We start from the raw sequence: 24,191 nt of genomic DNA, 5'->3' as shown, positions 1-24,191 counted from the left end.
TCATCCACAAATTTGCTGAGAGTGCAATCCACACCATCCTCCAGATCATTTGTGATTCCCGAGGTTCACAGTAGGACCCAACCACTACCAATACAGGGTCCTTCCCTTCAGACTGTCCACTGCTTCCCCCGTATTCTCAAACGCTTGCGGTAGTAGCAGCACATTTACGACACAAACGAGTCCTAATCTTCCCCTGTGTGGACAATTGCCTTCTCAGGGGTGCCAACCAACAAGAAATGGCAGGCATGTTGAAGACCACACTAGACCTGTTTCACCAGCTGGGTTTACAGATAAACTCCAATCGTTGGGTTGGTTCCAGGGTGGATTTCTTTTAGTTTATCGGAGCCGACCTAGACTCCATACAAGCCAAGGCAATATTGCCAAACCACAGATTCACTACATTGACCAATCTTATTTCCACTGTGACCATCAGCCCACAAACTTCAGTGAGGACATGCCTTCAGATTCTGAGACATATGGCACCTTACTACGAAAGTTGTAACTATGCCAGACTCCATATGTGCTGTCTGCAGCACTGGTCTGTGCACCCAGCAAACACTCTCTCAACAGACGTGTGACACTACCACCAAGGGTTATCCTCTCCTTAAAATGGTGGACACAGCCAGGGAATGTATGCTCTGGGATTCCCTTTCAACAAGACCTCCCATCAGTGACTATTACAACAGATGCCTCCCTGATAGGTTGGGGCGCCCACTTGGGTCAACACAGTGTACAAGGCAAGTGGTCTGGGACTACATATCAATCTCCTGGAACGCCGCGTGGTACACAATGCATGCCGACACTTCCTCCCACTCATATGAGACACCTCAATCTCTATTCTCACCGACAACGTGGCATGCATGTTTTACATCAGTCACCAAGGAGGAGCCAGGTCTCACTTGCTATGTGTAGAAGCCAGGAATTTATGGAACTTCTGCATCTGCAACAATATAAACATCACAGCATCATACCTACCAGTGTGCCAAAACACTACAGCAGGCACTTCTTACAGGAACATAAGTGGGAAATCCACAACAGTGTTCTCGACATAATATTCCAAAAATGAGGTCACCCAGTAATCGACCTTTTGGCCTCAGCGACAAATCACAAATGTCCACTATTTTGCTCCAGGGCAGGCCTGGCACCGGGATTGTTAGGGGATGCCTTCCTCATCCCGTGGAACGAGTCACTCATATGCCTTCCCATCGATACCACTGATCCAACGGGTCATCCGCTAGATATGACTCAACAGAACATACAACATTTTCATTGTCCCCACATGGCCCAGACAGATTTGGTTTCCATAACTTTCACATCTAGCAGTTTGTGCCCCACAACAGCTGCCTTTCCAGATGGACCTCCTGTCCGAGAACAAGGGCCTGACAATTCCATCTAGACCCAGCGAAACTCCATCTCAAAGCTTGTCTCCTCTCTGGTTCCAACATGGGGAATTGAACCGATTGGAGAAAGTAAAACGGCTATTATTAAATAGGCATCCCATCGCCTCATCATTAGAAATACTTATCACAAGTGGAGAAGATTCTCCCTTTGGGGTCAGCAAAAACAGCTAGACGCGACCAAGGCACTTCTGTGATCCTAGACTACCTACAAGAACGGAAGGAAAAGGGATTAACCATAAGCTCTATTAAAGTACACCTCCCTGCCATTACGACTCGCCACGAACAGACAGAAGGGACTTCAATATTTGCTCACCTGATTACACAGCGCTTTCTAGCAGGTATACAGAACATTTACCCAGAAGTATGCCAACCTGCACCACCATGGGATCTCAGTCTTGTGCTCAGATGTCTCACAAGACCACCCTTCGAGCCTCTAGCAACCTGCTCGCTCCTTCATATGTCAATGAAGGTCACATTCCTAGTTTCAGAGTAACAGCCATGTTAGTCTGTATTCGCAAAAAGAAAAGGAGTACTTGTGGCACCTTAGAGACTAACCAATTTATTTGAGCATGAGCTTTCGTGAGCTACAGCTCACTTCATCGGATGCATACCGTGGAAACTGCAGCAGACTTTATATTCTCTGTGTATATATAAAGTCTGCTGCAGTTTCCACGGTATGCATCCGATGAAGTGAGCTGTAGCTCACTAAAGCTCATGCTCAAATAAATTGGTTAGTCTCTAAGGTGCCACAAGTACTCCTTTCACATTCCTAGTGGAATCACGTCTGCCAGATGTCAGTGAAATAGGAGCATTGATGGTTGAACCACAGTACGCTGTATTTACCAAAGACGACAACATGTTATGTCCTCACCCAAAATTCTTGCCCAACGTGGCTACAAATTTTCATATTAACCAAACTGTACACTTACCTGCCTTCTATCCCAAGTCACATAACGACTCTCGAGAAGCAGTGTTGCACATGCTAGATGTCAGACAGGCTGTAGCCTTTTACTTGGACAGAAGTAAACCATTTTGCAAGTCCCCAAGACTATTTGTCTCTATAGCAGAGTGCTCCAAGGACTCTACAAAATTGACCCAGAGACTCTCCAAATGGGTCTCTACCTATATTCAAACTTGCTACCATCTGCATCACAAAGAACCACCAGCCCGCCGCCACCCCCACCGGTGGACATCAGATCCCACTCAACGCGAGCCATGGTGAAATTGTGCAAGAATACAACCGATGTCCCCCAAATAGATATTTGTAGAGCTGCAACCTGGACATGGGAGCACACTTTTGCAAAGCATTATGCTATCACCCAAGGCCTTGTCTCGGATTCTATTGTTGGCCTTACAGTGCTCTCATCACACACTTGTACATAACTCCGAACCCCTACCACCCTGGTGGGGTACTGTCCTACGAGCACCTAGAGTGGAGCACCCACAGGGACACCACTTAAAGAAGTAGTAGTTACTCACCTTTTGCAGTAATGATGGTTCTTCGAGTTGTGTCCACCTGTGGGTGCTCCACTACCCACCCTCCTTCCCTCCTACTTGTCAGGGGAGCGTGCTACAGGAAGCGCCAACGGTTGCACAAGATGACTCCTGTGCCCTTCCCCCAACTGAGTACTGCTGCGAGAAATCTTCGGCGCAGGGACGCACCGACACCTAGAGTGGATTACCCACAGGGGGACATCTCGAAGAACCATCGTTACTGCACAAGGTGAGTAACTTCTTCCCATCTTTAATTTGAAAGAGGCTCGATCAATAGAGCTTTAGGGTGGGCTTTGTTTTCACTAGGTAAAAAGGGGAGTTAACTCAAGTTAGCTAACATGAGATAAACTCCTAGGGAAGACAAGTCAGTTTAGTTTTCATGTGAATTAGCAGGTCAACCCAGGGTAACCTTAGGCTTCCCTCTAGTCTTTAACTTGGTCTGCTAATACACGTGAAGCTACAGACTGCTTGTCTTAACTAGGATTTTAACTCGTTAGCTAATTTGAGTTAAGAACACACTTTGAAAAAAAAAGTGAAACGCCTTTAGCCTCCTCCCCATCCATCATATTAATAGATTCCAAGGCCCAAAGGGACCATTGTGATCATCTAGTCTGACCTCCCATATAACTTCCCCAAAATGAAATAAAGCATTCAGGAAATGCAGGGGATACCAGAGACTTAGAGGAAGTAGTATAATTTTTCTACCACAGTGAACATTTTAAGCAAAGGAAGCTAGGAAGTTTCATCCTTTAAATTTAAACTGCTGACTCAGTGATGTATAGCAACTTATGTCCACTAATTTGCCAGACAATTCTTAATCAAAGATTAGCTGGTGGCACCTTGATTTTATTTTATATTCCAGCAGCTATACATAAAGTCTTCATTGAAGGATGTAATCAGCCAGAAAACTGTACCTCCTGATGGAGGTTTTATGGGCCGTGCCCTCTCCTCCTCCCCCCACCTTCCGCCCCCATCAGTCAGGTTGAAAACAGTGTATACTCTTCTGTGAATAATGGCTAATATCCTAAATCCAACACCTTTTTTTTTTTAAATCTACTCATTGTACCACCAAAGTTGTGTAGATAGACAATGTTTCTTCAAAAAGAAAAGGAGTACTTGTGGCACCTTAGAGACTAACAAATTTATTTGAGCATAAGCTTTCGTGAGCTACAGCTCATTCGTTGGATGCATTCAGTGGAAAATACAGTGGGGAGATTTATATACACAGAGAACATGAAACAGTGGGTGTTACCATACACACTGTAAGGGGAGTGATCACTTAAGATGAGCTAATACCAGCGGGGGGAGGGAGGGGAGAAAACCTTTTGTAGTGATAAACAAGATGGGCAATTTCCAGCAGTTCACAAGAAGGTCTGAGGAACAGTGGCGGGGGGGGGGAGGAGTGGATAAAGATGGGGAAATAGTTTTACTTTGTGTAATGACCCATCCACTCCCAGTGTGTATTCAAGCCTAAGTTAATTGTATCCAGTTAGCAAATTAATTCCAATTCAGCAGTCTCTCCTTGGAGTCTGTTTTTGAAGTTTTTTTGTTGAAGAATTGTCACTTTTAGGTCTGTAATCGAGTGACCAGAGAGATTGAAGTGTTCTCCAACTGGGTTTTGAATGTTATAATTCTTGACGTCTGATTTGTGTCCATTTATTCTTTTACGTAGAGACTGTCCAGTTTGACCAATGTACATGGCAGAGGGGCATTGCTGGTACATGATGGCATATATCACATTGGTAGATGTGTAGGTGAACGAGCCTCTGATAGTGTGGGTGATGTGATTAGGCCCTGTGATGGTGTCCCCTGAATAGAAATGTGGACACAGTTGGCAACGGGCTTTGTTGCAAGGATAGGTTCCTGGGTTAGTGGTTCTGTTGTGTGGTGTGTGGTTGCTGGTGAGTATTTGCTTCAGGTTGGGGGGCTGTCTGTGAGCGAGGACTGGCCTGTCTCCCAAGATTTCTGAGAGTGTTGGGTCATCCTTCAGGATAGGTTGTAGATCCTTGATGATGTGTTGGAGAGGTTTTAGTTGGGGGCTGAAGGTGACGGCTAGTGGCGTTCTGTTATTTTCTTCGTTGGGCCTGTCCTGTAGTAGGTGACTTCTGGGTACTCTTCTGGCTCTGTCAATCTGTTTCTTCACTTCAGCAGGTGGGTACTGTAGTTGTAAGAATGCTTGATAGAGATCTTGTAGGTGTTTGCCTCTGTCTGAGGGGTTGGAGCAAATGCGGTTGTATCGTACAGCTTGGCTGTAAACAATGGATCGTGTGGTGTAATCTGGGTGAAAGCTGGAGGCATGTAAGTAGGAATAGCGGTCAGTAGGTTTCCAGTATAGGGTGGTGTTTATGTGACCTTCGCATATTAGCACCATAGTGTCCAAGAAATGGATCTCTTGTGTGGACTGGTCCAGGCTGAGGTTGATGGTGGGATGGAAATTGTTGAAATCATGGTGGAATTCCTCAAGGGCTTCTTTTCCATGGATCCAGATGATGATGTCATCCATGTAGCGCAAGTAGAGTAGGGGCATTAGGGGACGAGAGCTGAGGAATCTAGCCCAGTCTGAAATTTAATACTGCCCACTACTTTCAGAAACAAAAGGAGACTTTGTAACTCATTTTCAACCCACTTTACTATGCCACCATGCCTGTGAGGTTGCTACCATGTGCCTTCATAATGAGAGTTCAAATTCTTTTTCTTATGAACAATTGGACACCTGGATACATATCTAAATCATGAAGCCTGCATGATCATCAGGCAGACCAGCTGTGCCTTTTCTGCATTGGAGAAGGAATTTAGAATGATCAACAAGCACCTTTATAGTAGTCAAGAAAAATAAGCTTCGTAGAGTGCATATTTGTGCCTTACAAAAACTATCACTAGAGAAAATAACTGGTGTATTTGATGTATATATTTTCAGATGCTCTTAGTGGTACGTATAACACTGCATAGAGGGAATTAACCATATTGTAGTAAATAGTTTCTTTAAAATAGAAACAGGAAGAGGATTTTTCCTATTAAATTTTTTTTTAAAAAAATCTACCTTAATAGACACAACAGTAAATGCACATTATCCTCAGCATTTTTCCAACGAATGGCTCAGCAGCAGAAAAGGACCTAGGGGTTACAGTGGACGAGAAGCTGGATATGAGTCAACAGTGTGCCCTTGTTGCCAAGAAGGCCAATGGCATTTTGGGATGTATAAGTAGGGGCATTGCCAGCAGATCGAGGGACGTGATCGTTTCCCTCTATTCGACACTGGCGAGGCCTCATCTGGAGTAGTGTGTCCAGTTTGGGGCCCCACGCTACAAGAAGGATGTGGAATAATTGGAAAGAGTCCAGCGGAGGGCAACAAAAATGATTAGGGGACTGGAACACATGACTTATGAGGAGAGGCTGAGAGAACTGGGATTGTTTAGTCTGCAGAAGAGAAGAATGAGGGGGGATTTGATAGCTGCTTTCAACTACCTGAGAGGTGGTTCCAGAGAGGATGGCTCTAGACTGTTCTCAGCGGTAGCAGATGACAGAACAAGGAGTAATGGTCTCAAGTTGCGGTGGGGGAGATTTAGGTTGGATATTAGGAAAACCTTTTTCACTACGAGGGTGGTGAAACACTGGAATGTGTTACCTAGGGAGGTGGTGGAATCTCCTTCTTTAGAAGTTTTTAAGGTGAGGCTTGACAAAGCCCTGGCTGGGATGATTTAATTGGGGATTGGCCCTGCTTTGAGCAGGGGGTTGGACTAGATGACCTCCTGAGGTCCCTTCCAACCCTGATATCTATGATTCTATGATTATGATTAGAATAGGCTTGAGGGAAAGGGTGGAAGCACCATTGCTTTAAACATTTAAAACTATGCTAGAAAAAGAACGGATAGAGGCATTGCAATGAACAATCCTGCATTAGCATGGCTTGGAGTTAGTTTATCATGGTCTTTCCCGTCTTTAATATCTATTATGTTCTTAAAATTATATTAGCTGAAAAATGACTGGATAAAAATGAGGATACCTAATGTGATGCCAGTTTTTAAAAAGGGCTCCAGAGGCGATCCCGGCAATTACATGCAAGCAAGCCTGACTTTCGTACTAGGCAAACTGTTTGAAACTATAGTGAACTGTCAGACACATAGATGAATTAGGGCTGTTGATTAATTGCAGTTAACTCAAGCGATTAACTCAAAAAAATTAATCGCAGTTAAAAAAATTAATCTCGATTAATTGCACTGTTAAACAATAGAATACCAATTTAAATCTGTTAAATATTTTTGGATGTTTTTCTACATTTTCAAATATATTGATTTCCAACACAATACCAAGTGTATAGTGCTTACTTTATATTTTTGATTACAAATATTTGCACTGTAAAAATAAAATAAATACTATTTTTCAGTTCACCTTATAAAAGTACTATAATACAATCTCTTTATCATGAAAGTGTAACTTACAAATGTACATTTTTTTTGTTCCATAACTGCACTCAAAACCAAAACAATGCAAAACTTTATACAAGTTTTTTTTTTTTCATTTACGGGAGTTACTGCTGCCTGCTTCTTATTTACACTGTCCCCTCAAACTGGGAACAGGCGTTCGCTTGGCACTTTTGTAGCTGGCGTTGCAAAGAATTTACAGTAACTCCTCACTTAACGTTGTAGTTATGTTCCTGAAAAATGTGACTTTAAGCAAAACAATGTTAAGCGAATCCAATTTCCCCATAAGAATGAATGTAAATGGGGGGTGGGGTGTTAGGTTCCAGGGAATTTTTTTTTTTGCCAGACAAAAGACATTATGTGCAGTTTGACTCATACCTGTGACTAGATAAGTGAATATCCTCTGGCCCCAGAGCTCTGGTGAGGGTATGAGCCAACAACACACTCACCCCTAGGACTGTAGGGTTCTCCCTGTGCAAGCTCTGTGGGTTTGGGCTCGACACAAGAGCCAGGCAGAGCAGGGAAGCGGCACCACATAGAAATAGGCTACTGCATCCTTCCTTAGCATGCAATGGGGATGTCTCTACCAGGTTGCATGGTATGCTTTGGATGCACAGCGCAGAGGCACTGGGCCTCTATGTCCCTGTATCCCTGAAGACAGCCATAGGCTTCTGGGGCCACAGGCACTGACTTTTCAAAATGCTGGGGTGTACTTGCACTCTGGCTCTGCCCCAGGCCCTTTCCCCACTCCACCCCTTCCCCAAGTCCCCACCCTGCCTCTTCCCACCCCTGCTCCACCCCCACCCCGCCTCTTTCTGCCCAATTCCACCCCTCCCCCAAGTGTGCTGGGTCATCGTTCCTCCTCCCAGCCTCCCTGCACGCTGCGAAACAGCTGATTGCGGAGGGTGGGATGCATGGAGAGGGAGGGGGGAGACACTGATCCGTGGGGCCCGCTGGAGGGCAGGAGGTGTTGTGGGGTGGAAGGCGTTAAAACATTGCACAACTTTAACTAGCATGTTCTCTAATAAATAGCGACTTAATAACAAAACAACTTTAACCGAGAAGACTTGAGGGGGCCATTTAGGGATCTGGGGCAAATATTGGGGATTGGTCCTGCTTTGAGCAGGGGGTTGGACTAGATGACCACCTGAGGTCCCTTCCAACCCTGATATTCTATAACTTTAAGTGAGGAGTTACTGTACATGCCAGATATACTAAACATTCGTATGCCCCTTCATGCTTCAGCCACCATTCCAGAGAACATTTTTCCATGCTAATGATGCTCATTTAAAAAAAAAAAAAAAAAAAAGTGTTAATTAAATTTGTGACACAATTCTCTCCCAAGGAGTTCAATGTCTCCTGTTCTGTTTTACCCACATTCTGCCATATATTTCATGTTCTAGCAGTCTTGGATGATGACCCTGCACACGTTCGCTTTAAGAATGCTTTCACAGCAAATTTGACAAAATGCAAATAAGGTATCAGTGTGAGATCTCTAAAAATAGCTACGGCACTCGACCCAAGGTTTAAGAATCTGAAGTGCCTTCCAAAATCTGAGAGGGATGAGGTGTGGAGCATGCTTTCAGAAGTCTTAAAAGAGCAACACTCTGATGTGGAAACTACAGAACCTGAACCACGCAAAAGAGAAAATCAACCTTTTGCTGGTGGCATCAGACTCAGATGATGAAAATGAATATGCATCAGTTCGCTTTGCTTTGGATTGGTTTCAAGCAGAACCCATCATTAGCATGGATGCATGTTTTCTGAAATGGTGGTTAAAGCAGAAAGGGACATATGAATCTTTCGCACATCAGGCACGTAAATATCTTGCCACACCGGCTTACAACAGAGCCATGCAAATGCCTGTTCTCAGTTTCAGGTGACGTAAACAAGAAGTGGGCAGCATTATCTCCTACAAATTATAACCAAACTTGTTTGAGTGATTGGCTTAACAAGAACTAGGACTGAGTGGAGTTGTAGGCTCAAGTTTTACATTGTTTTATTTTTGAATGCAGTTTTTTTGTACATAATTCTACATTTGTAAGTTCAACTTTCATGATAGAGTGCATTACAGTATTTGTATTAGGTGAATTGAAAAATACTGTTTTTTTTACAGTGCAAATATTTGTAATAAAAAAGTGAGCACTATATACTGTGTGTTCTGTGTTATAATTGAAATCAATATATTTGAAAAGGTAGAAAACATCCAAAACTATTTATTTTTAAAAGATTATTCTGTTTAATAGCATGATTAATTGTGCGATTAATCATGATTAATTTTTTTAATCACTTGACAGCCCTAAGTTGAACATAATTGTTAGGGAAGAGTCAACATGGTTTTTTTAAAGGGAAAATCATACCTCACCAAAATACTAGAATTCGTTGAGGGGATCAACAAGCATGTGAACCAGGGGGATTCAGTGGATATAGTGTACTTAGATTTGCAGAAAGCCTGTGACAAGGCTGGGGGGAGGGATAACTCAGTGGTTTGAGCATTGGTCTGCTAAACCCAGGGTTGTGAGTTCAATCCTTGAAGGGACCATTTAGGGATCTGGGGCAAAAATTGGGGATTGGTCCTGCTGTGAGCAGGGGTTTGGACTAGATGACCACCTGAGGTCCCTTCCAACCCTGATATTCTATGATTCTAAGGTCCCTCATCAAAGGCTCTTAAGCAAAGTAAGCTGTCCTGGGATAAGAGGGGCAGGTCCTCTTATGGATCAGTATCTGGTTAAAAGATAGGAAACAAAAGGTAAGAATAAATGGTCAGTCCCCAGGGGTCTGTACTGGGAACAATACTAATCAATATATTCATAAATGATCTGGAAAAAGAGGTAAACAATGAGATGGCAAAATTTGCAGATGATACAAAACTACTCAAGATAGTGAAGTCCAGAGCAGACTGTGAAGAGCTACAAAGGGATCTCTCAAAACTGGGTGACTGGGCAACAACATGGCAGATGAAATGCAAAGTAATGCACATTGGAAAACATTATCCCCACTATAGATATAAAATGATGGGGTCTAAATTAGCTGTTACCACTCAAGAAAGAGATCTTGACATCGTGGATAGTTCTCTGAAAACATCCGCTCAATGTGCAGTGGCAGTCAAAAAAGCTAACAAAATGTTGGGAATCATTAAGAGAGAAAATATATTGCCTCTATATAAATCCATGGTACACCCACATCTTGAATACTGCATGCACATGTGGTCGCCCATCTCAAAAAAGTTAAACTGGAATTGGAAAAAGGTTCAGAAAAGGGCAACAAAAATGAGGTGGGGTATGGAACAGCTTCCATATGAGGAAAAATGAATAAGACTGGGAATTTTCAGCTTGGAAAAGGGATGACTAAGGGAGGATGTGAATAGAGGTCTATAAAATCATGACTGTTGTGGAGAAAGTAAATAAGGAATTATTTACTTCTCATAACATAAGAGCTAGGCGTCACCAAATCAAACAAAAGGAAATATTTCTTCACAGAACGCACAGTCAATCTGTGGTACTCTGGCAGAGGATGTTGTGAAGGCCAAGACTGTAACAGGGTTAAAAAAAAGAACTAGATAAATTCATGGAGGATAGGTCCATCAATGGCTATTAGCCAGGATGGACAGGAAGGATGTCCCTAGCCTCTGTTTGCCAGCAGCTGGGAATGGGCGACAGAGGATAGATCACTTGATGATTACCTGTTCTGTTCATTCCCTCTGGGGCACCTGGCATTGGCCACTGTCATAAGACAGGATACTGGGCTAGATGGATCGTTTGATCTGATCCAGTATGGCTGTTCTTATGATCTTAAAATGCATAAGGTGGTAAGGAATGTAGAGAATCCATCATAAGGATGGATGAGACAAACAGCACGGATCTGTTATGGAAACAAATTCAGTGATTTCCTTTAGACTTGCATTGAAATGGGTCTTGGAGGCTTCTCTTTCCTTAGCGGCAGAAATACAAGAGCTTCATGTCACATTTAGAATTAGTAAACTTCAGTGGCCTGTTACTTGAAATGTATGTAAAACAGATGTATGCAAATGTCATATTGTCAGAGTCAGGGGCCATATGTTAAAATGTGTTTAGGCACCTAAAGATGCAGGTAGGTCCCTAGTGGTATTTTCAAGTGTCTAGATTCCTAATTCCCATTGGTTTAAATGAGTTAGGTGCCTACATGCTTTTGAAAATCCCATTACGCACCTGTCTGTATTTTAGGTGCCTTTAAAACTCTGGCCCCTGGTGTTTAGAGTGGTCCCTCTGAGTCTTGTCACTACAGTATCTTGATCAGTGGCACCACAGCCAGCTATGAATAGTAACAGTGAGTTGGTTGAAGTGCTGCCAAGACACATCCATCTGGTGGTATTTTGAAGATATATTGAACATTTTATACAAATCTGTTGTTGGTACTCCTGATGCATATAACTGCATGAGGTTTGTTTATCACCTCATAGTTTTCCCACATAACAGGCAAAACAAGAGCTGTCAGAACACAGCTCATAATTCATGACATCACATTTTAATGAAGAAAAATAAACCATGCAAAAGCTATGGTGCTAAATTCGTATGTAACCAAACTAATTGCATTAGACCTGCTCTATTCAATTTGTTGAAAGACACGGCTTTGTGCTGACCAGAGCTGAGGAACACTTGCCTCCTGTGTACATATTTGTGTACTCAAGCTAAAATAGCCTGACAAAATTGCCATGGAAGTTTACCATTTGAGACACAAAAGCTGCTCTTCCACTCTTGACCAAGATGAGTAATGAAAGTCAAAAAACTAAGGATGTTTTACCGCTCAGTCAAACAATCAATTTTGCTGAACATGTGGGTAATAGAATTTTGCATAAGAACGCTACTTAGTATTTACATAGCACTTTCCATCTCAAAGTCTCGTGCAAATGTGAGTTTGAATCCTCCCAGTACCACTGCATGATGAGGCGGAGGCCTGTGTTAGGAATTGTATCCCCATTGTGTAGATGGTGTGACAGGGTCGGGCCAGATGGCTATAGGAGAGTAATAGAAGGCAGCTATATTAGCCCCAGGCTAAGTAGGTTCCTTTTCCCTGGGTAAGGTAACAGGGAAGGTTCCAGAACAATCAGGAACCTTCTGGAGACAATTAAGACTGGCAGCAGGTGTTCTAATCAGCCTATCAAGAAGCTGCTAGAATCAGTTAAGGAAGGCTAATCAGGGCACCTGGGTTTTAAAAAGGAGCTCACTTCAGTTTGTGATGTGCGTGTGAGGAGCTGGGAGCAAGAGGCACTAGGAGCTGAGAGTGAGAACGCGGACTGTTGGAGGACTGAGGTGTATAAGCATTATCAGACACCAGGAGGAAGGTGCTGTGGTGAAGATAAAGAGGTGTTGGGAGGAGGCCATGGGGAAGTAGCCCAGGGAGTTGTAGCTGTCACACAGCTGTTCCAGGAGGCAGTCTAGACAGCTGCATTCCACAGGGCCCTGGGCTGGAACCCGGAGTAGAGGGCGGGCCCGGGTTCCCCCCAAATCCTCCCAACTCCTGGTCAGACACAGGAGGAGTCGACCTGGACTATGAATTCAGAAAAACAGCCAAGCTGAGGGCTGCCGTGAAGCTCCAAGGCGAGCAAATTCGCCAATAAGCGCAAGACCCACCAAGGTAGAGCAGGAACTTTGTCACAATGGATAAATTAAGCCAGAGATGTTTAAGTGACTTGTTTAAAGTCAAAGAGCTTCTATTCCTGAACGTAGATACCTCTGTACAAACATGGAGAAATGTATTGGAAACAGAGGTTTTGTCTATATGTTCAGAAATTTTTTTCTAGGTTAGCTACATTGCTGTAGTTACGCACTGTGGTGCAGCTCCTTATATAGACATGCTGCACTGACACACAGTGGGGCTTACGCAGGTGTAGGTTAATTCAAGCCCCAGTTTGTGCTGCTGCAGAGGGTCTAGAGATAAGGAGTTTGCACCAATACAGTGATGGTATTAGGGCTAAGTTTCTGACTGTTGAGAAATCCTTTGTTTCTAAGAAACTTCTCTTCGTGTGGCACACAGGTGTGTACCTACAGTGATGCAGATTTCCTTAATGTAGACAAGTGCAGGGCAGGGCAGAGTTGCACATCTCTTTTCAGACATGGAAGCCAGTGAATTGATTTAACAAATTTCCTTAGCTGTCCACTGCTGCTTCTCTTCCACAACATAACCAAGTTTCCAGAAAATGAAAACAAAGTGTGTTTAAGATCTCTGGTAAAATCCACAGTGCTGTAAGTTTACTACTTGTATGTAAATTGAGGTATAAAGACAGGTTTCAGAGTAACAGCCGTGTTAGTCTGTATTCGCAAAAAGAAAAGGAGTACTTGTGGCACCTTAGAGACTAACCAATTTATTTGAGCATGAGCTTTCGTGAGCTACAGCTCACTTCATCGGATGCATACCGTGGAAACTGCAGAAGACATTATATACACACAGAGACCATGAAACAACACCTCCTCCTGCCCCACTGTCTTGCTGGTAATAGCTTATCTAAAGTGATCATCAAGTTGGGCCATTTCCAGCACAAATCCAGGTTTTCTCACCCTCCGCATACACATTGTGAAGAGAGTGGTCACTTTGGATGGGCTGTTACCAGCAGGAGAGCGAGTTTGTGTGGGGGGAGGGGGGGCGGAGGGTGAGAAAACCTGGATTTGTGCTGGAAATGGCCCATCTTGATTATCATGCACATTGTAGGGAGAGTGGTCACTTTGGATAAGCTATTACCAGCAGGAGAGTGAGTTTGTGTGTGTGGTTTTTGGAGGGGGGTGAGGGAGTGAGAGAACCTGGATTTGTGCAGGAAATGGCCCACCTTGATTATCATACACATTGTGAAGAGAGTGGTCACTTTGGATGGGCTATTACCAGCAGGAGAGTGAGTTTGTGTGTGGGGGGGGCAGAGGGTGAGAAAACCTGGATTTGTGCTGGAAATGGCCCAACTTGATCACTTTAGATAAGCTATTACCAGCAGGACAGTGGGGCGGGAGGAGGTATTGTTTCATGGTCTCTGTGTGTATATAATGTCTTCTGCAGTTTGCACGGTATGCATCCGATGAAGTGAGCTGTAGCTCACGAAAGCTCATGCTCAAATAAATTGGTTAGTGTCTAAGGTGCCACAAGTACTCTTTTCTTTTTTTGGGGTATAAACACATTCTTTAGGTGATAGTCCTTATATATATTCCAAACATGGGTGCGTATGCACTGGAGCCAGAAGGTTTTCTTAGCAGTGTCCGTTGACCCGTACATGCATTGTGTGTCCCCCTTGTGTTCCCAGCCGAGGTTATAACACACTGTGCAGGTCGATGCCTCTCCAGTTCCCTCTTACTGCCACATGGCCAGAGTCCGAACCCCTGTTTTCTTTGCGCTCTTAGTCTTCTAGCTAAGAAAGTGACATACTCCGTTTGCAGGTAACCAGATTAGCTAACACACATGAACTAGTATTAATGGGGGATTTGAACTTCCCTGATATGTGTTGGAAGTCTATTGCAGCAAAACACAATATATCCTGCAAATTCTTAGCGTGTGTAGGGGACAGCTTTCAAATTCAGAAAGTTGAGGAAACAGCTTGCGTATTGTCCATTTTGGATCTGGTTTTGACCAACCGGGATGAATTGCTTGTGAAATTGAAGATGGTCGGGAACTTGGGAGAAAGTGATCATGATCTGATAGCATTCAAGATCCTATAGAAAGGAGGACATTAGAACAGAAAAAGGACAGTGGACTTCAGAAAGGCAGTTTTCAACCGGCTTAGAGAAATAGTAGGCAATGTCCCACGGAAAGACCAACTAGGAAGAAAAGGAGTCAAAAGGGGCTGGCACTTCTTAAAAGATGTAATACTACAGGCTCAACATCAAGCTGTTCTGACACAGGATAAAGATAACAGCCACAGGAGGCCAGTGTGGCTGCACAAGGAACTTTTTAACTGTCTAAAAACAAAAGGGATACATGCAGGAAATGGAAGGAGGGGCATGTCACCAAGGAAGTATACATGGACAAGTGTGTAGGGACAAAATCAGGAAAGCCAAGGCAAAGAATGAGTTACAGCTGGCAAGGAATGTTAAAGGCAATTAGAAGTGGTTCTTCAAATATGTCAGACAAAAAGAAAGATCAAGGACTGTATGGGTCCGCTGCTCAGGTGAGCTGGTAACGGAAGATGATAGGAAGGCAGAGCTGCTCAATCCCTACTTTGCTTGTCTTCTCACAAAAAATAACACGTGACCGGATGACTGACTAAGTTACTATAGACAATAAAGGGGAAGGGAAGCAGATCGGGATAAGTAAAGAACACATCATGGATCTTCTGACCAACTTGAATGAATTCAGATCAGTGGTGCTGGATGCTATTCACCTGAGGGTATTGAAGGAATTACCTGAAGAAATATCAGAGCCACTAGCAATAATATTTACAAACTCATGGATGACAGGAAAGGTCCCAGAAGATTGGTGAAGGGCTAACATAGTGCCCATCTTTAAAAAGAGGGGAAAGAGGCTGAATGAGAGACAGTCAGCTTGACTTTGATACCGGAGACGCTAGAGACTAGAGCAATATATAAAACGTTCAGTTTACAAATACCTGGAGGACGAAGTGGTACTAACTAGCAGCCAGCATGGATTTGCCAAGAACAAATTGATTTTCTCCTTTGACAAGGTAACTGATTTGGCGGATGGGGGGAATGCAGTAGACAGAATATACCTGGACTTCAGCAAGGCTTTTGACACAGTGCCACATGACATTCTGATAGGTAAGATGGAGAAAAACAACTGCAAAGAGTAACTACTAATGGAAAGATGTTGGATTGGAGGGAGGTCACAAGTGGGTCCCACAGGGATCTGTTCTGGTTCTGGTGTTTAACATCTTTATTACCTACCTGGATGTAGGTATAGACAGCATAGTGATCAAGTCTGCAGATGACACAAAGCTAGGGGAAGTTGCCAATACTTTGGAAGATGGAGCTAAAAATCAGAAGGATCTTCATAAATTGGAGAACTGGTCTATGGGTGACAAAATGAAATTCAACAAAGACAAATGTAAGGTGCTACACTTAGGGAAGAAAAACCAAATACAGAATTGGGGCTAACTGGCTTGGCGGCAGCACTGCTAAGAATGATCTGTGAATTGTGGTGGATCACAACCTCATGATGAGTCAGCAACGTGATGCTGTTGCGCAAAAAAAAAAAAAGAAAAAGCAATTGCAATTTTAGGTTGCATGAACAGAGGCATAGCATGCAGGTCACCGGAGGTGATAGTACTGCTCTGCTTGAGGCCTAACCAGTGACAGCTGGAGTAATGTCCAATTGTGGTCACCAATGTATAGAAAGGATGCAGAGAAACTGGACAGGATCCAGAGATGAGCGACAAAGATGATCAAATGGATGGAATGCAAGCCATATGAGCAAAGGCTGAAGGAACTGGGTATGTTTAGTTTGGAAGAGAGGCGACTGAGAGGATATGGTAGTGGTCTTCAGATACTTGAAAGGCTGCCATGAAAAAGATGGAGAAAAGTTGTTCTCTTTTGCCACAGAAGGTAGGACAAGAGGCAGTGGGTTTAAACTACAGCATAGCAGATTTCAATTAAATCTCAGGAAAAGCTTCCTAACTGTAAGAACAGTAGGACAATGGAACAGACTGCGTCGGGAGGTTATGGAAGCTTCTTCACTGGAGTTTTTCAAAAGGAAGCTGGATAGCCATCTGTCTTGGATGTTTGAGACAGAACGAATCCTGCATCTTGGCAGGGGGTTAGACTAAATGACCCTTGCTGTCCCTTCTAACCCTATGGCTCTGTATAGTTCCTCTTGTTTTTCTTGTATATAGTAGTAGTTAGTTAGTGTTAGTCTATCCTGAGTGGGGTATGCTTCCTTTGTTTTTCACCTCCCCCCGGGGGACTATGCCCCGCATTCCAGGGTTTAAAAATTGTTTCTTGCCCACACTCATTCTCTCTGAACAACAAGCACCAACGGTGTCTTTTACTGCCTCAGGGAGGCTCACATCGCCACTCGTTGTGCATTTTGCAAGTCTTCCCTGTCCTGGACTCGGGAAGTGTGGGAGCTCTGCTTCTGAAAATACCTCATGGAGGAAGCCATGAGACCGCACACGCAGTTGGATCTGGGACCCTTGGAACCATCAGTGCAGCATCCATCACCACCTCCTCCCAGCACTTCTCACACCTTGGATCCGGCAGTACCGGCGGTGAAGGACAAACCCAGATATGAGGATAGGAAGCACTCATGGGCACAGGAGCAAGTCACTGTCGATGACTGCTTCTAAGCACAGTGTTTCCTCCCCAAGCTGAGTTGAGTCACGTCAGGTGAGATGTTACGTGCCACCACCAGTACCCAAGCTTCCCTGCATCAAAGGTAAAGCAAAGCACAAGAAGGATCCGGCGGCACTACTGGTCACCCCAGTATCCTGCCCATCTGGAGCAGTCCCTAGCACACCCACCACCCATCCCACCTTTGCACCCTTCAGTCCAGCCTCTCCCATGGACGCTGCTGTGGTCTTCTGGCATCTTCAAGGGCACTCCCCAGACTCCTTCCATTTGGAGACCCTTCTCTCGCCAGAGGAACTGGAGATACCTTACCTGCCTTCTCCGCTTCTCTCTGGTCCCCCAGTCACCCACGAGTTTCTCACTCCAGCCAAGCGCTTAGACCCTTTGGGGAGGAAGGTCTGTTCCTCAGCGGTGCTGCAATTTTGAATAGCAGATTACCAGGTTCTGCTAGCCAAATATGATTTTAATAACTATGCCAGGCTAGCAGAGTTCAAGGACAAACTGCCATCTGACCAGCAGCAGCAATTTCAGGCACCTGGTTACCAGTGTGGTCCTCCAAGTGGCAGTCAATGCAAATAACATGTCCTTGCACTCCCTTGCAATGGGCATTGTCATGCACTGCAACTCATGCAACTCAGTCCTCTGGCTTTCCTCAGGAGGCCCAGACCACTATAGAGGACCTCTCCTTTGACCAGGACAAGTGCTTTTGCTGAAAGACGGATGAGTCCCTTCATTCCTTCAAGGATTCTTGAGCCACACTATGATCCCTGGAGATCTATACTCCGACTCCACATCGCAAGAAACAGCACCAGAAGTTCTGCCCCCGGACATATGTGCACTACCCAGCCTACTCCCAGTGGCAGCAGGAACACCCACACAGGTGCCGCCGGTCCCAGTGGCGGTGATCCTCTGCCACGGCCACTTCCTCATCCCTTGCCCACCAATAACCTAAACAGTTTTGACTTGTTGCTCAAGAACTGCAAACCCTCCCTGTTGCCATCCATGGTACCCCATGTCATCTTTGGGGGCCGTCTTGTCCTGTCTGCCCAAAATTGGGGCCAGATCACCACAGGCTGTTGAGTACTGGAGATAATCTATCACGGTTACTCCATAGAATTTATTTCTTTCCCCTACACTGCTCCCTCAGATCCCTCCTTCTCATCAATGCCTTGTCTAGCAGGAGGCAGATGCTCTTCTCACAAAGGGTGCCACAGAGCATGTGGCACCTCTGTATGAGGAGGGTCTTTTACTCCCCATATTTCATCATCCTGAAGAAGGGCAGAGGGCTCCACTCTATTCTCAATCTTTGGCTACTAAACATCTTTATCAGGAAACCCAAGTTCCATATGGTGATGCTGGCATCTATTATCCCCTCCCTTCCCCATGGGGCCTGATTCATGGCTCTTGATGTGAAGAACGCCTGCTTTTATGTGAGCATCCACTCAGCCCACTGGAAATTTCTCGATTTCCAGATGGGACAGCGCCACTGCCAAGTCTGAATCCTCCCTTTCTCCACAGATCTGAATGTCTTCATGAAGGTCTTCATTGTCACGGCAGCACAAATATGCTGTCTTGGCTACACAGTGTACTTCTACCTGGACGCTGGCTTCCGGTTGTGCTATCCCAACCAGAGCTTCCCTCCGCTATCCTCTCCCTTCGCAGTCTCCTGACCTCTCTGGGTGTCTAAATCAACTAGGAGAAATCGGTGCTTGTACTACACAATCAACTTAATTGGGATGCGGCTCAACTCAGTTGTGGCATGGACCTTCCTTCCAGCAGACCACTTTGCAACGCTGACAGCCACAGTTGTGGACCTCCATCACAATTCTCGCACTACGATCCACCTGGGACATATGGGAGCCTGCATCTCTGTGACCCCACAAGCTTGTCTACATGTGTACTGCTGCCATCAGTGGCTCTTCTCCATCTACAGGCCCCATACGGACTATTTGGAGTCCAGAGTCATTGTCCCCCAGACAGTTCTGGCCTCTCACCTGGTGGACCGACCCTTCCAAGGTCATGGTCGGAACCCCTTTTGTTATACCAATAAAATAAAAACCAGCAGGATCTTATTAAAGGGAAAAAGGCAAAATACCACATTTATTGTGAATACAGAAAGAATCATAATAACATTCCATTCAGTCTCATATTTATTCACACATTCATTCATACAAACACACACACACAGGTTCTGCAAGGTTGTTATCATAGTTACCAGCCTTAGAGTTGTTCTTGCCAAGCCACTGGCCAGGTGGCCTGGACATGAGGAGGGAGCAGGGCCTTGTCAGATGCTCATCTGATGCTCCGGAAGTTGGTTTGCAGAATCAGACCCCAAAGTTCTCACTTTTTAGAGTCTATTTTTATAGGAATTTCTTCCTATGCCTGTCTATGGGAATTGTTTCATCATGCTGTTGCTGAATCAATCAACAGATAGTGCATTCCTGATGGCTCCATGCTGCTAGATGTTATCTTGTTCTTTGGTTCTCCCATTCTTGAGGCTATTGGGTGGATTCCAGTCTGCCCTCCGGGGGTCCTCTGGTTATTTCCACTTGACGCCTTCTTCAGCCGATGGACACTGGATTCTTAGGCTGGCACCTCCCTGATCATTCAGTTATTATCCACACCAAGCATCCATCCACATACATCCTCTATCTCTATTTTAATCACAATTGTTAATACAACAAAAGGGCGGGGAGTCTCTGGGTGCTGTTTCTGTTGTTAGAGTATTGCTTTGGGTCTCTCTCTCTTTGAATTGCTTTGAGAACAGACTCTGTCTTAGAATGTACTAACACAATTAGCAGCTTGCAAGTTTCACGCATAGAGGGAGAGAAACAGTACCAAAAACCAAGAGACCTCTTAATTAGTAATACCCTGGAATTGAAACTATGGGGAATCAAACTTATTTGTGATTTTAATACAGAACTTCTTTAATATGATCCAACACTTTCACTACCTCCACTCCGCAGGCCACCATCACAGCAGACCCCTTCCTCTTGGGGTGAGGGGCCCACCTAGACTGTCACACAGGCCAGGGCATCTGGTCGTTGCTGGAGGCCAGAATGTACATAAATGTTCTAGAACTGCAGGCAGTTTGTTTAGTATGGCAGGCATTTCTTCTTCAGTCATGCCATGTTCAACTACTTTCCGACAACGTTGCAGCGGTTGTGTACATCAACAAACAAATCTCCATCCAGATCTCCATCCTTCTGTTCTGAGTCAATCCACCTTTGGAACTGGTGCATCAGCCATCATGTGATGCTCCAAGCCACGTACCTCCCGGGCTCCCAAAATTCCACAGCCAATGTGCTCAGCAGGACTCTGTACCTCAACCACGAGTGGGAACTGCACAATGCCACTCTCTTCTACCTCTTCCGCAATTGCTCTGGGGAGCCATGGGGGAGAACTCACATTGTGACGCTCTTTTACTATCCTGGACAGGTGACCTCCACTATGCCTTTCCTTCCATTCCCCTATTCCCAAAAGTCCTAATTAAGATTTGCTGGGACCGAGGTACCGTAATACTCATAGCCCCGTTCTGGCCATGTCAGTTTTGGTTCACAGACCTCCTTGGACACTTCACCCTAACACTTCTAGATCTCCTCATGCAAGATCAGCATCCCAAACCAGGCCTTCTTGACATCACCTTTGGATGAGGCTTGAGGGTAGACAAAGCATGTTCCAGTGCAACACATCCTTACTCAAAGCTGGAGGACATGCAGAAGGGCCTCTACTGGGCTAAATGGAAACGTTTCACCTCATGGGCTCACTGCCATCACCACCAACTGAGTGCAGTATCCATACCTATCATCCTTGATTACCACCTTGGGCTCAAAATGGTGGGCTTTCCCCTCAGTTTTGTACAGGTCCACCTGGTAGCACTTGCCCTGCTCCGTCTGCCTGCCCAGCACCCCTCCTGGGGAGTGGAGTTGGGATGTGGGGGCTTGCCCCACTCTGCCTGCCCAAGGGGAGCAGGGCAAGCACCCTGACTCTGCTCTCCAGCAGGAGTGCCGGGGGGGGAGAGGGGCAGGGCAAGCCCCAACCCTGTTTCCCCGGCAGGAGTGTGGGGGTGACGTGGCTGACTGCAGGCAGAAGAGGTGGGGGAGGGCACCACTTGTCCTGGCCCAGGGCCCCACAAAAGCTTAATCCGCCTCTGATGGCAAGGTGGCATTCCATTCACACATTCATAGCCCACTACGCTATCACCCAAGAGCGGCTGCAGACGCTGCAGTGTACCACGCCATGCTACAGATACTGCACTTCCACTTTATCCTTGCACCCAACTCTGCGCTGCTCACTCATATTTGGAGTACATGTAGGGACCATCACTCGAAGAAGAAGAAGAGGTAACTTACCTGTATTCCAAAACCTGCCTTCCACGCCTCTACCACAGACTGGACTACTCAGCGGTATCAGGGTCACTGGAGAGGTGATGACACACACGGCTGCTTATAACCTTGTCTGGGAGCACGAGGGGATGCATGACAGACATGGGTCAACAGACACTGTTAAGAAAACCTTCTAGCACATGGTGCACATCCACACCCGCATTTGGAATACCAGTAGGGACCACACATTTCAAAGAACCTCCAGTTACAGGTAAGTAACCGCCACTTTCTTTGTTTAGGATAGACTTGTTTAACAACTTCTTGCTGACTTTTCAGTGCCACCTTTCTTGACACTGAGCGTGTGTGTATCCATCACATTGGTATTGACACCACACACACACACACATACCCTCCCCCCGCAGCTTCTTCCTGCTCCCCCATACTGGTTAGATTGCTTTCACCTTATGGCAGGTTAGTCAGTTATCTAGGTCAGCTAGTGCAATCATGGAATCTAGAGACTAGAGGTGGAGTGAGGAAGATCAGCGTGCAGAAGTGGACGAGCAATTAATTTCAGGTCCAGTATCCTCCTCCTGATGACACTGTTTTAATCCATCCATGCCACCCATCAGATAATCTCAGAATCTTCCACGACTTTGTGAAACATGTAGCTGAGACCCTTTACACAGGAGGTGGTTCAAGAGAAGCCTAAAATTATTTGGTATTCTGCACCACACTATACCTGGAAATCTTGTAATGCTGATCAACAAGGAATTATTGGAGCCAGCTAAGGACCTGTGGCAGACCCTAGCCTCTGATATTGTCTACATCTAAAAGAGCTGATAGATGATACCAATGCTTCCTAAGAGCTTTGAGTATTTCTACTCACATCAGGTGCCAGGATCTCTTGCAAGAAAAGTCTGAACAACAAGGATTTCCTGAGATGACACCAAGGGACAAGGACTCTCTAAAAAGCTTGATCTTTTCAGCAGGAAAGCCTGTTCTTTTATCAGTCTACAAATTCACATTGCCAACTATCAAGCGTTCCTGGCTATCTGCATTGGGGAAAAATGATCTGTCATAGTTTGTGGTGTATTGTGCTGGGTACTGTTAAATGGTTGCTACTTTGCTTCCAAGAAGTGACTGCATTTCAGTGGTGGGTGAAATGATTTTTTGTTTTGTGAATGAGTACATTATGTGGAATGGCCCTGATCCTTAGAAGTACTGAACACCTGCAACACGCATTGACTTCAGTGGGAGTTGCAGGTGCTCTGCTACTCTAAGGATGAGGTACAAGGTTTGTAAGGCTCCTGGGGATGAAATGTGCTATCCAGCTTTTAAGTTAATTGATTAATGGAATTTTTATTCAGCTCTGGACATTGTGCAGTGTGTATATAATGCTGACTTTATCACTATTTCGGAGACAGTTTAATGTAACTTTTCCCGCCACAAGTGGCTAAAGTTGCTAAAGTTTCTTTTCAGTAATCTACAGATTTGCAACAGCTCAATGGAAACAAGTTTTTTCAGAGTGGTTTGTTACTTTTAATAACTTCAAATAGATATTAATCTGGGGCCACCTAGTGGTACACAATGGGTAATAATTGCTAGAGGTCAGTTTGGGATATGGAACCTCAGTGTAACAAAACCTTTTGAAAGAAATAAAAGTAGCAGCCAACTTGTGGAAATAAGATTTTATATATATATATATATATATATATATATATATATATATTATTTTTTTAGCTACAAAAAGAAAGATGCAGATTTGTCCGTGGCTCAGAGTCGCATTAAGGATCTTGAAGCCCTGTTCCATAGAAGTGAAGCAGAACTCAGTACTACTCTTAATGAGAAGCGCAGTTTGGAAGCAGAGATTGCTGACCTGCGGGCCCAGCTTGCTAAGGTATGTAAATGAACATTTTAGAGTTTACCTACATACATAGAAACACTCTATCCTGTTGAATTTGTTACTTTAGTTTACTGTTGTAATGTGTTGCACAGCCATGCTAATACATCTACTAAGAGATTGATATGTGAAATACAGAGATTAAATTTGTATGTGTGTGGCTCTTGCTCCATAGAGCAACTCTGGTATGCAGATGCCTGTCTTTCTCAACTGGTTTATGAAACCCACAAATGTTTGTTCATAAGCAAGGGCAACCTAACATTGTCTTGAGTAAAGTCTGGCATCTCAGCACTGCTTCAGCACCATCCTTTTACATCATCAAGTACATGCAGAAGTAATACCCAGGCTGTCCCAATGGAAAATATTTAAAGTCTACTCCACGTATAAAGTATGGGGAG

At 44.6% G+C, this 24,191-nt stretch overlaps 1 protein-coding gene across 4 annotated transcripts in view; it reads left to right on the top strand.

Moving 5' to 3' along the window:
• LMNB2 (lamin B2) overlaps positions 1-24,191 on the top strand; it is a 92,211-nt gene that overhangs the window by 45,248 nt on the left and 22,772 nt on the right. For 3 of the 4 annotated variants that reach the window (XM_077805509.1, XM_077805512.1, XM_077805510.1), the window contains one exon: positions 23,634-23,790. In XM_077805509.1, the coding sequence (XP_077661635.1) occupies positions 23,634-23,790 (157 nt within the window). Of the gene's footprint in view, positions 1-22,078; positions 22,165-23,633; positions 23,791-24,191 lie in introns of those variants that run through there. The other variant, XM_077805511.1, reaches the window with a different exon arrangement.

This window comes from Eretmochelys imbricata, chromosome 25 (genome assembly GCF_965152235.1).
Source record: "Eretmochelys imbricata isolate rEreImb1 chromosome 25, rEreImb1.hap1, whole genome shotgun sequence".
Taxonomy (NCBI): domain Eukaryota; kingdom Metazoa; phylum Chordata; order Testudines; family Cheloniidae; genus Eretmochelys; species Eretmochelys imbricata.
Note: the sequence above shows the minus strand (reverse complement) of the source record. Positions and strands in the feature narration are given on the sequence as shown.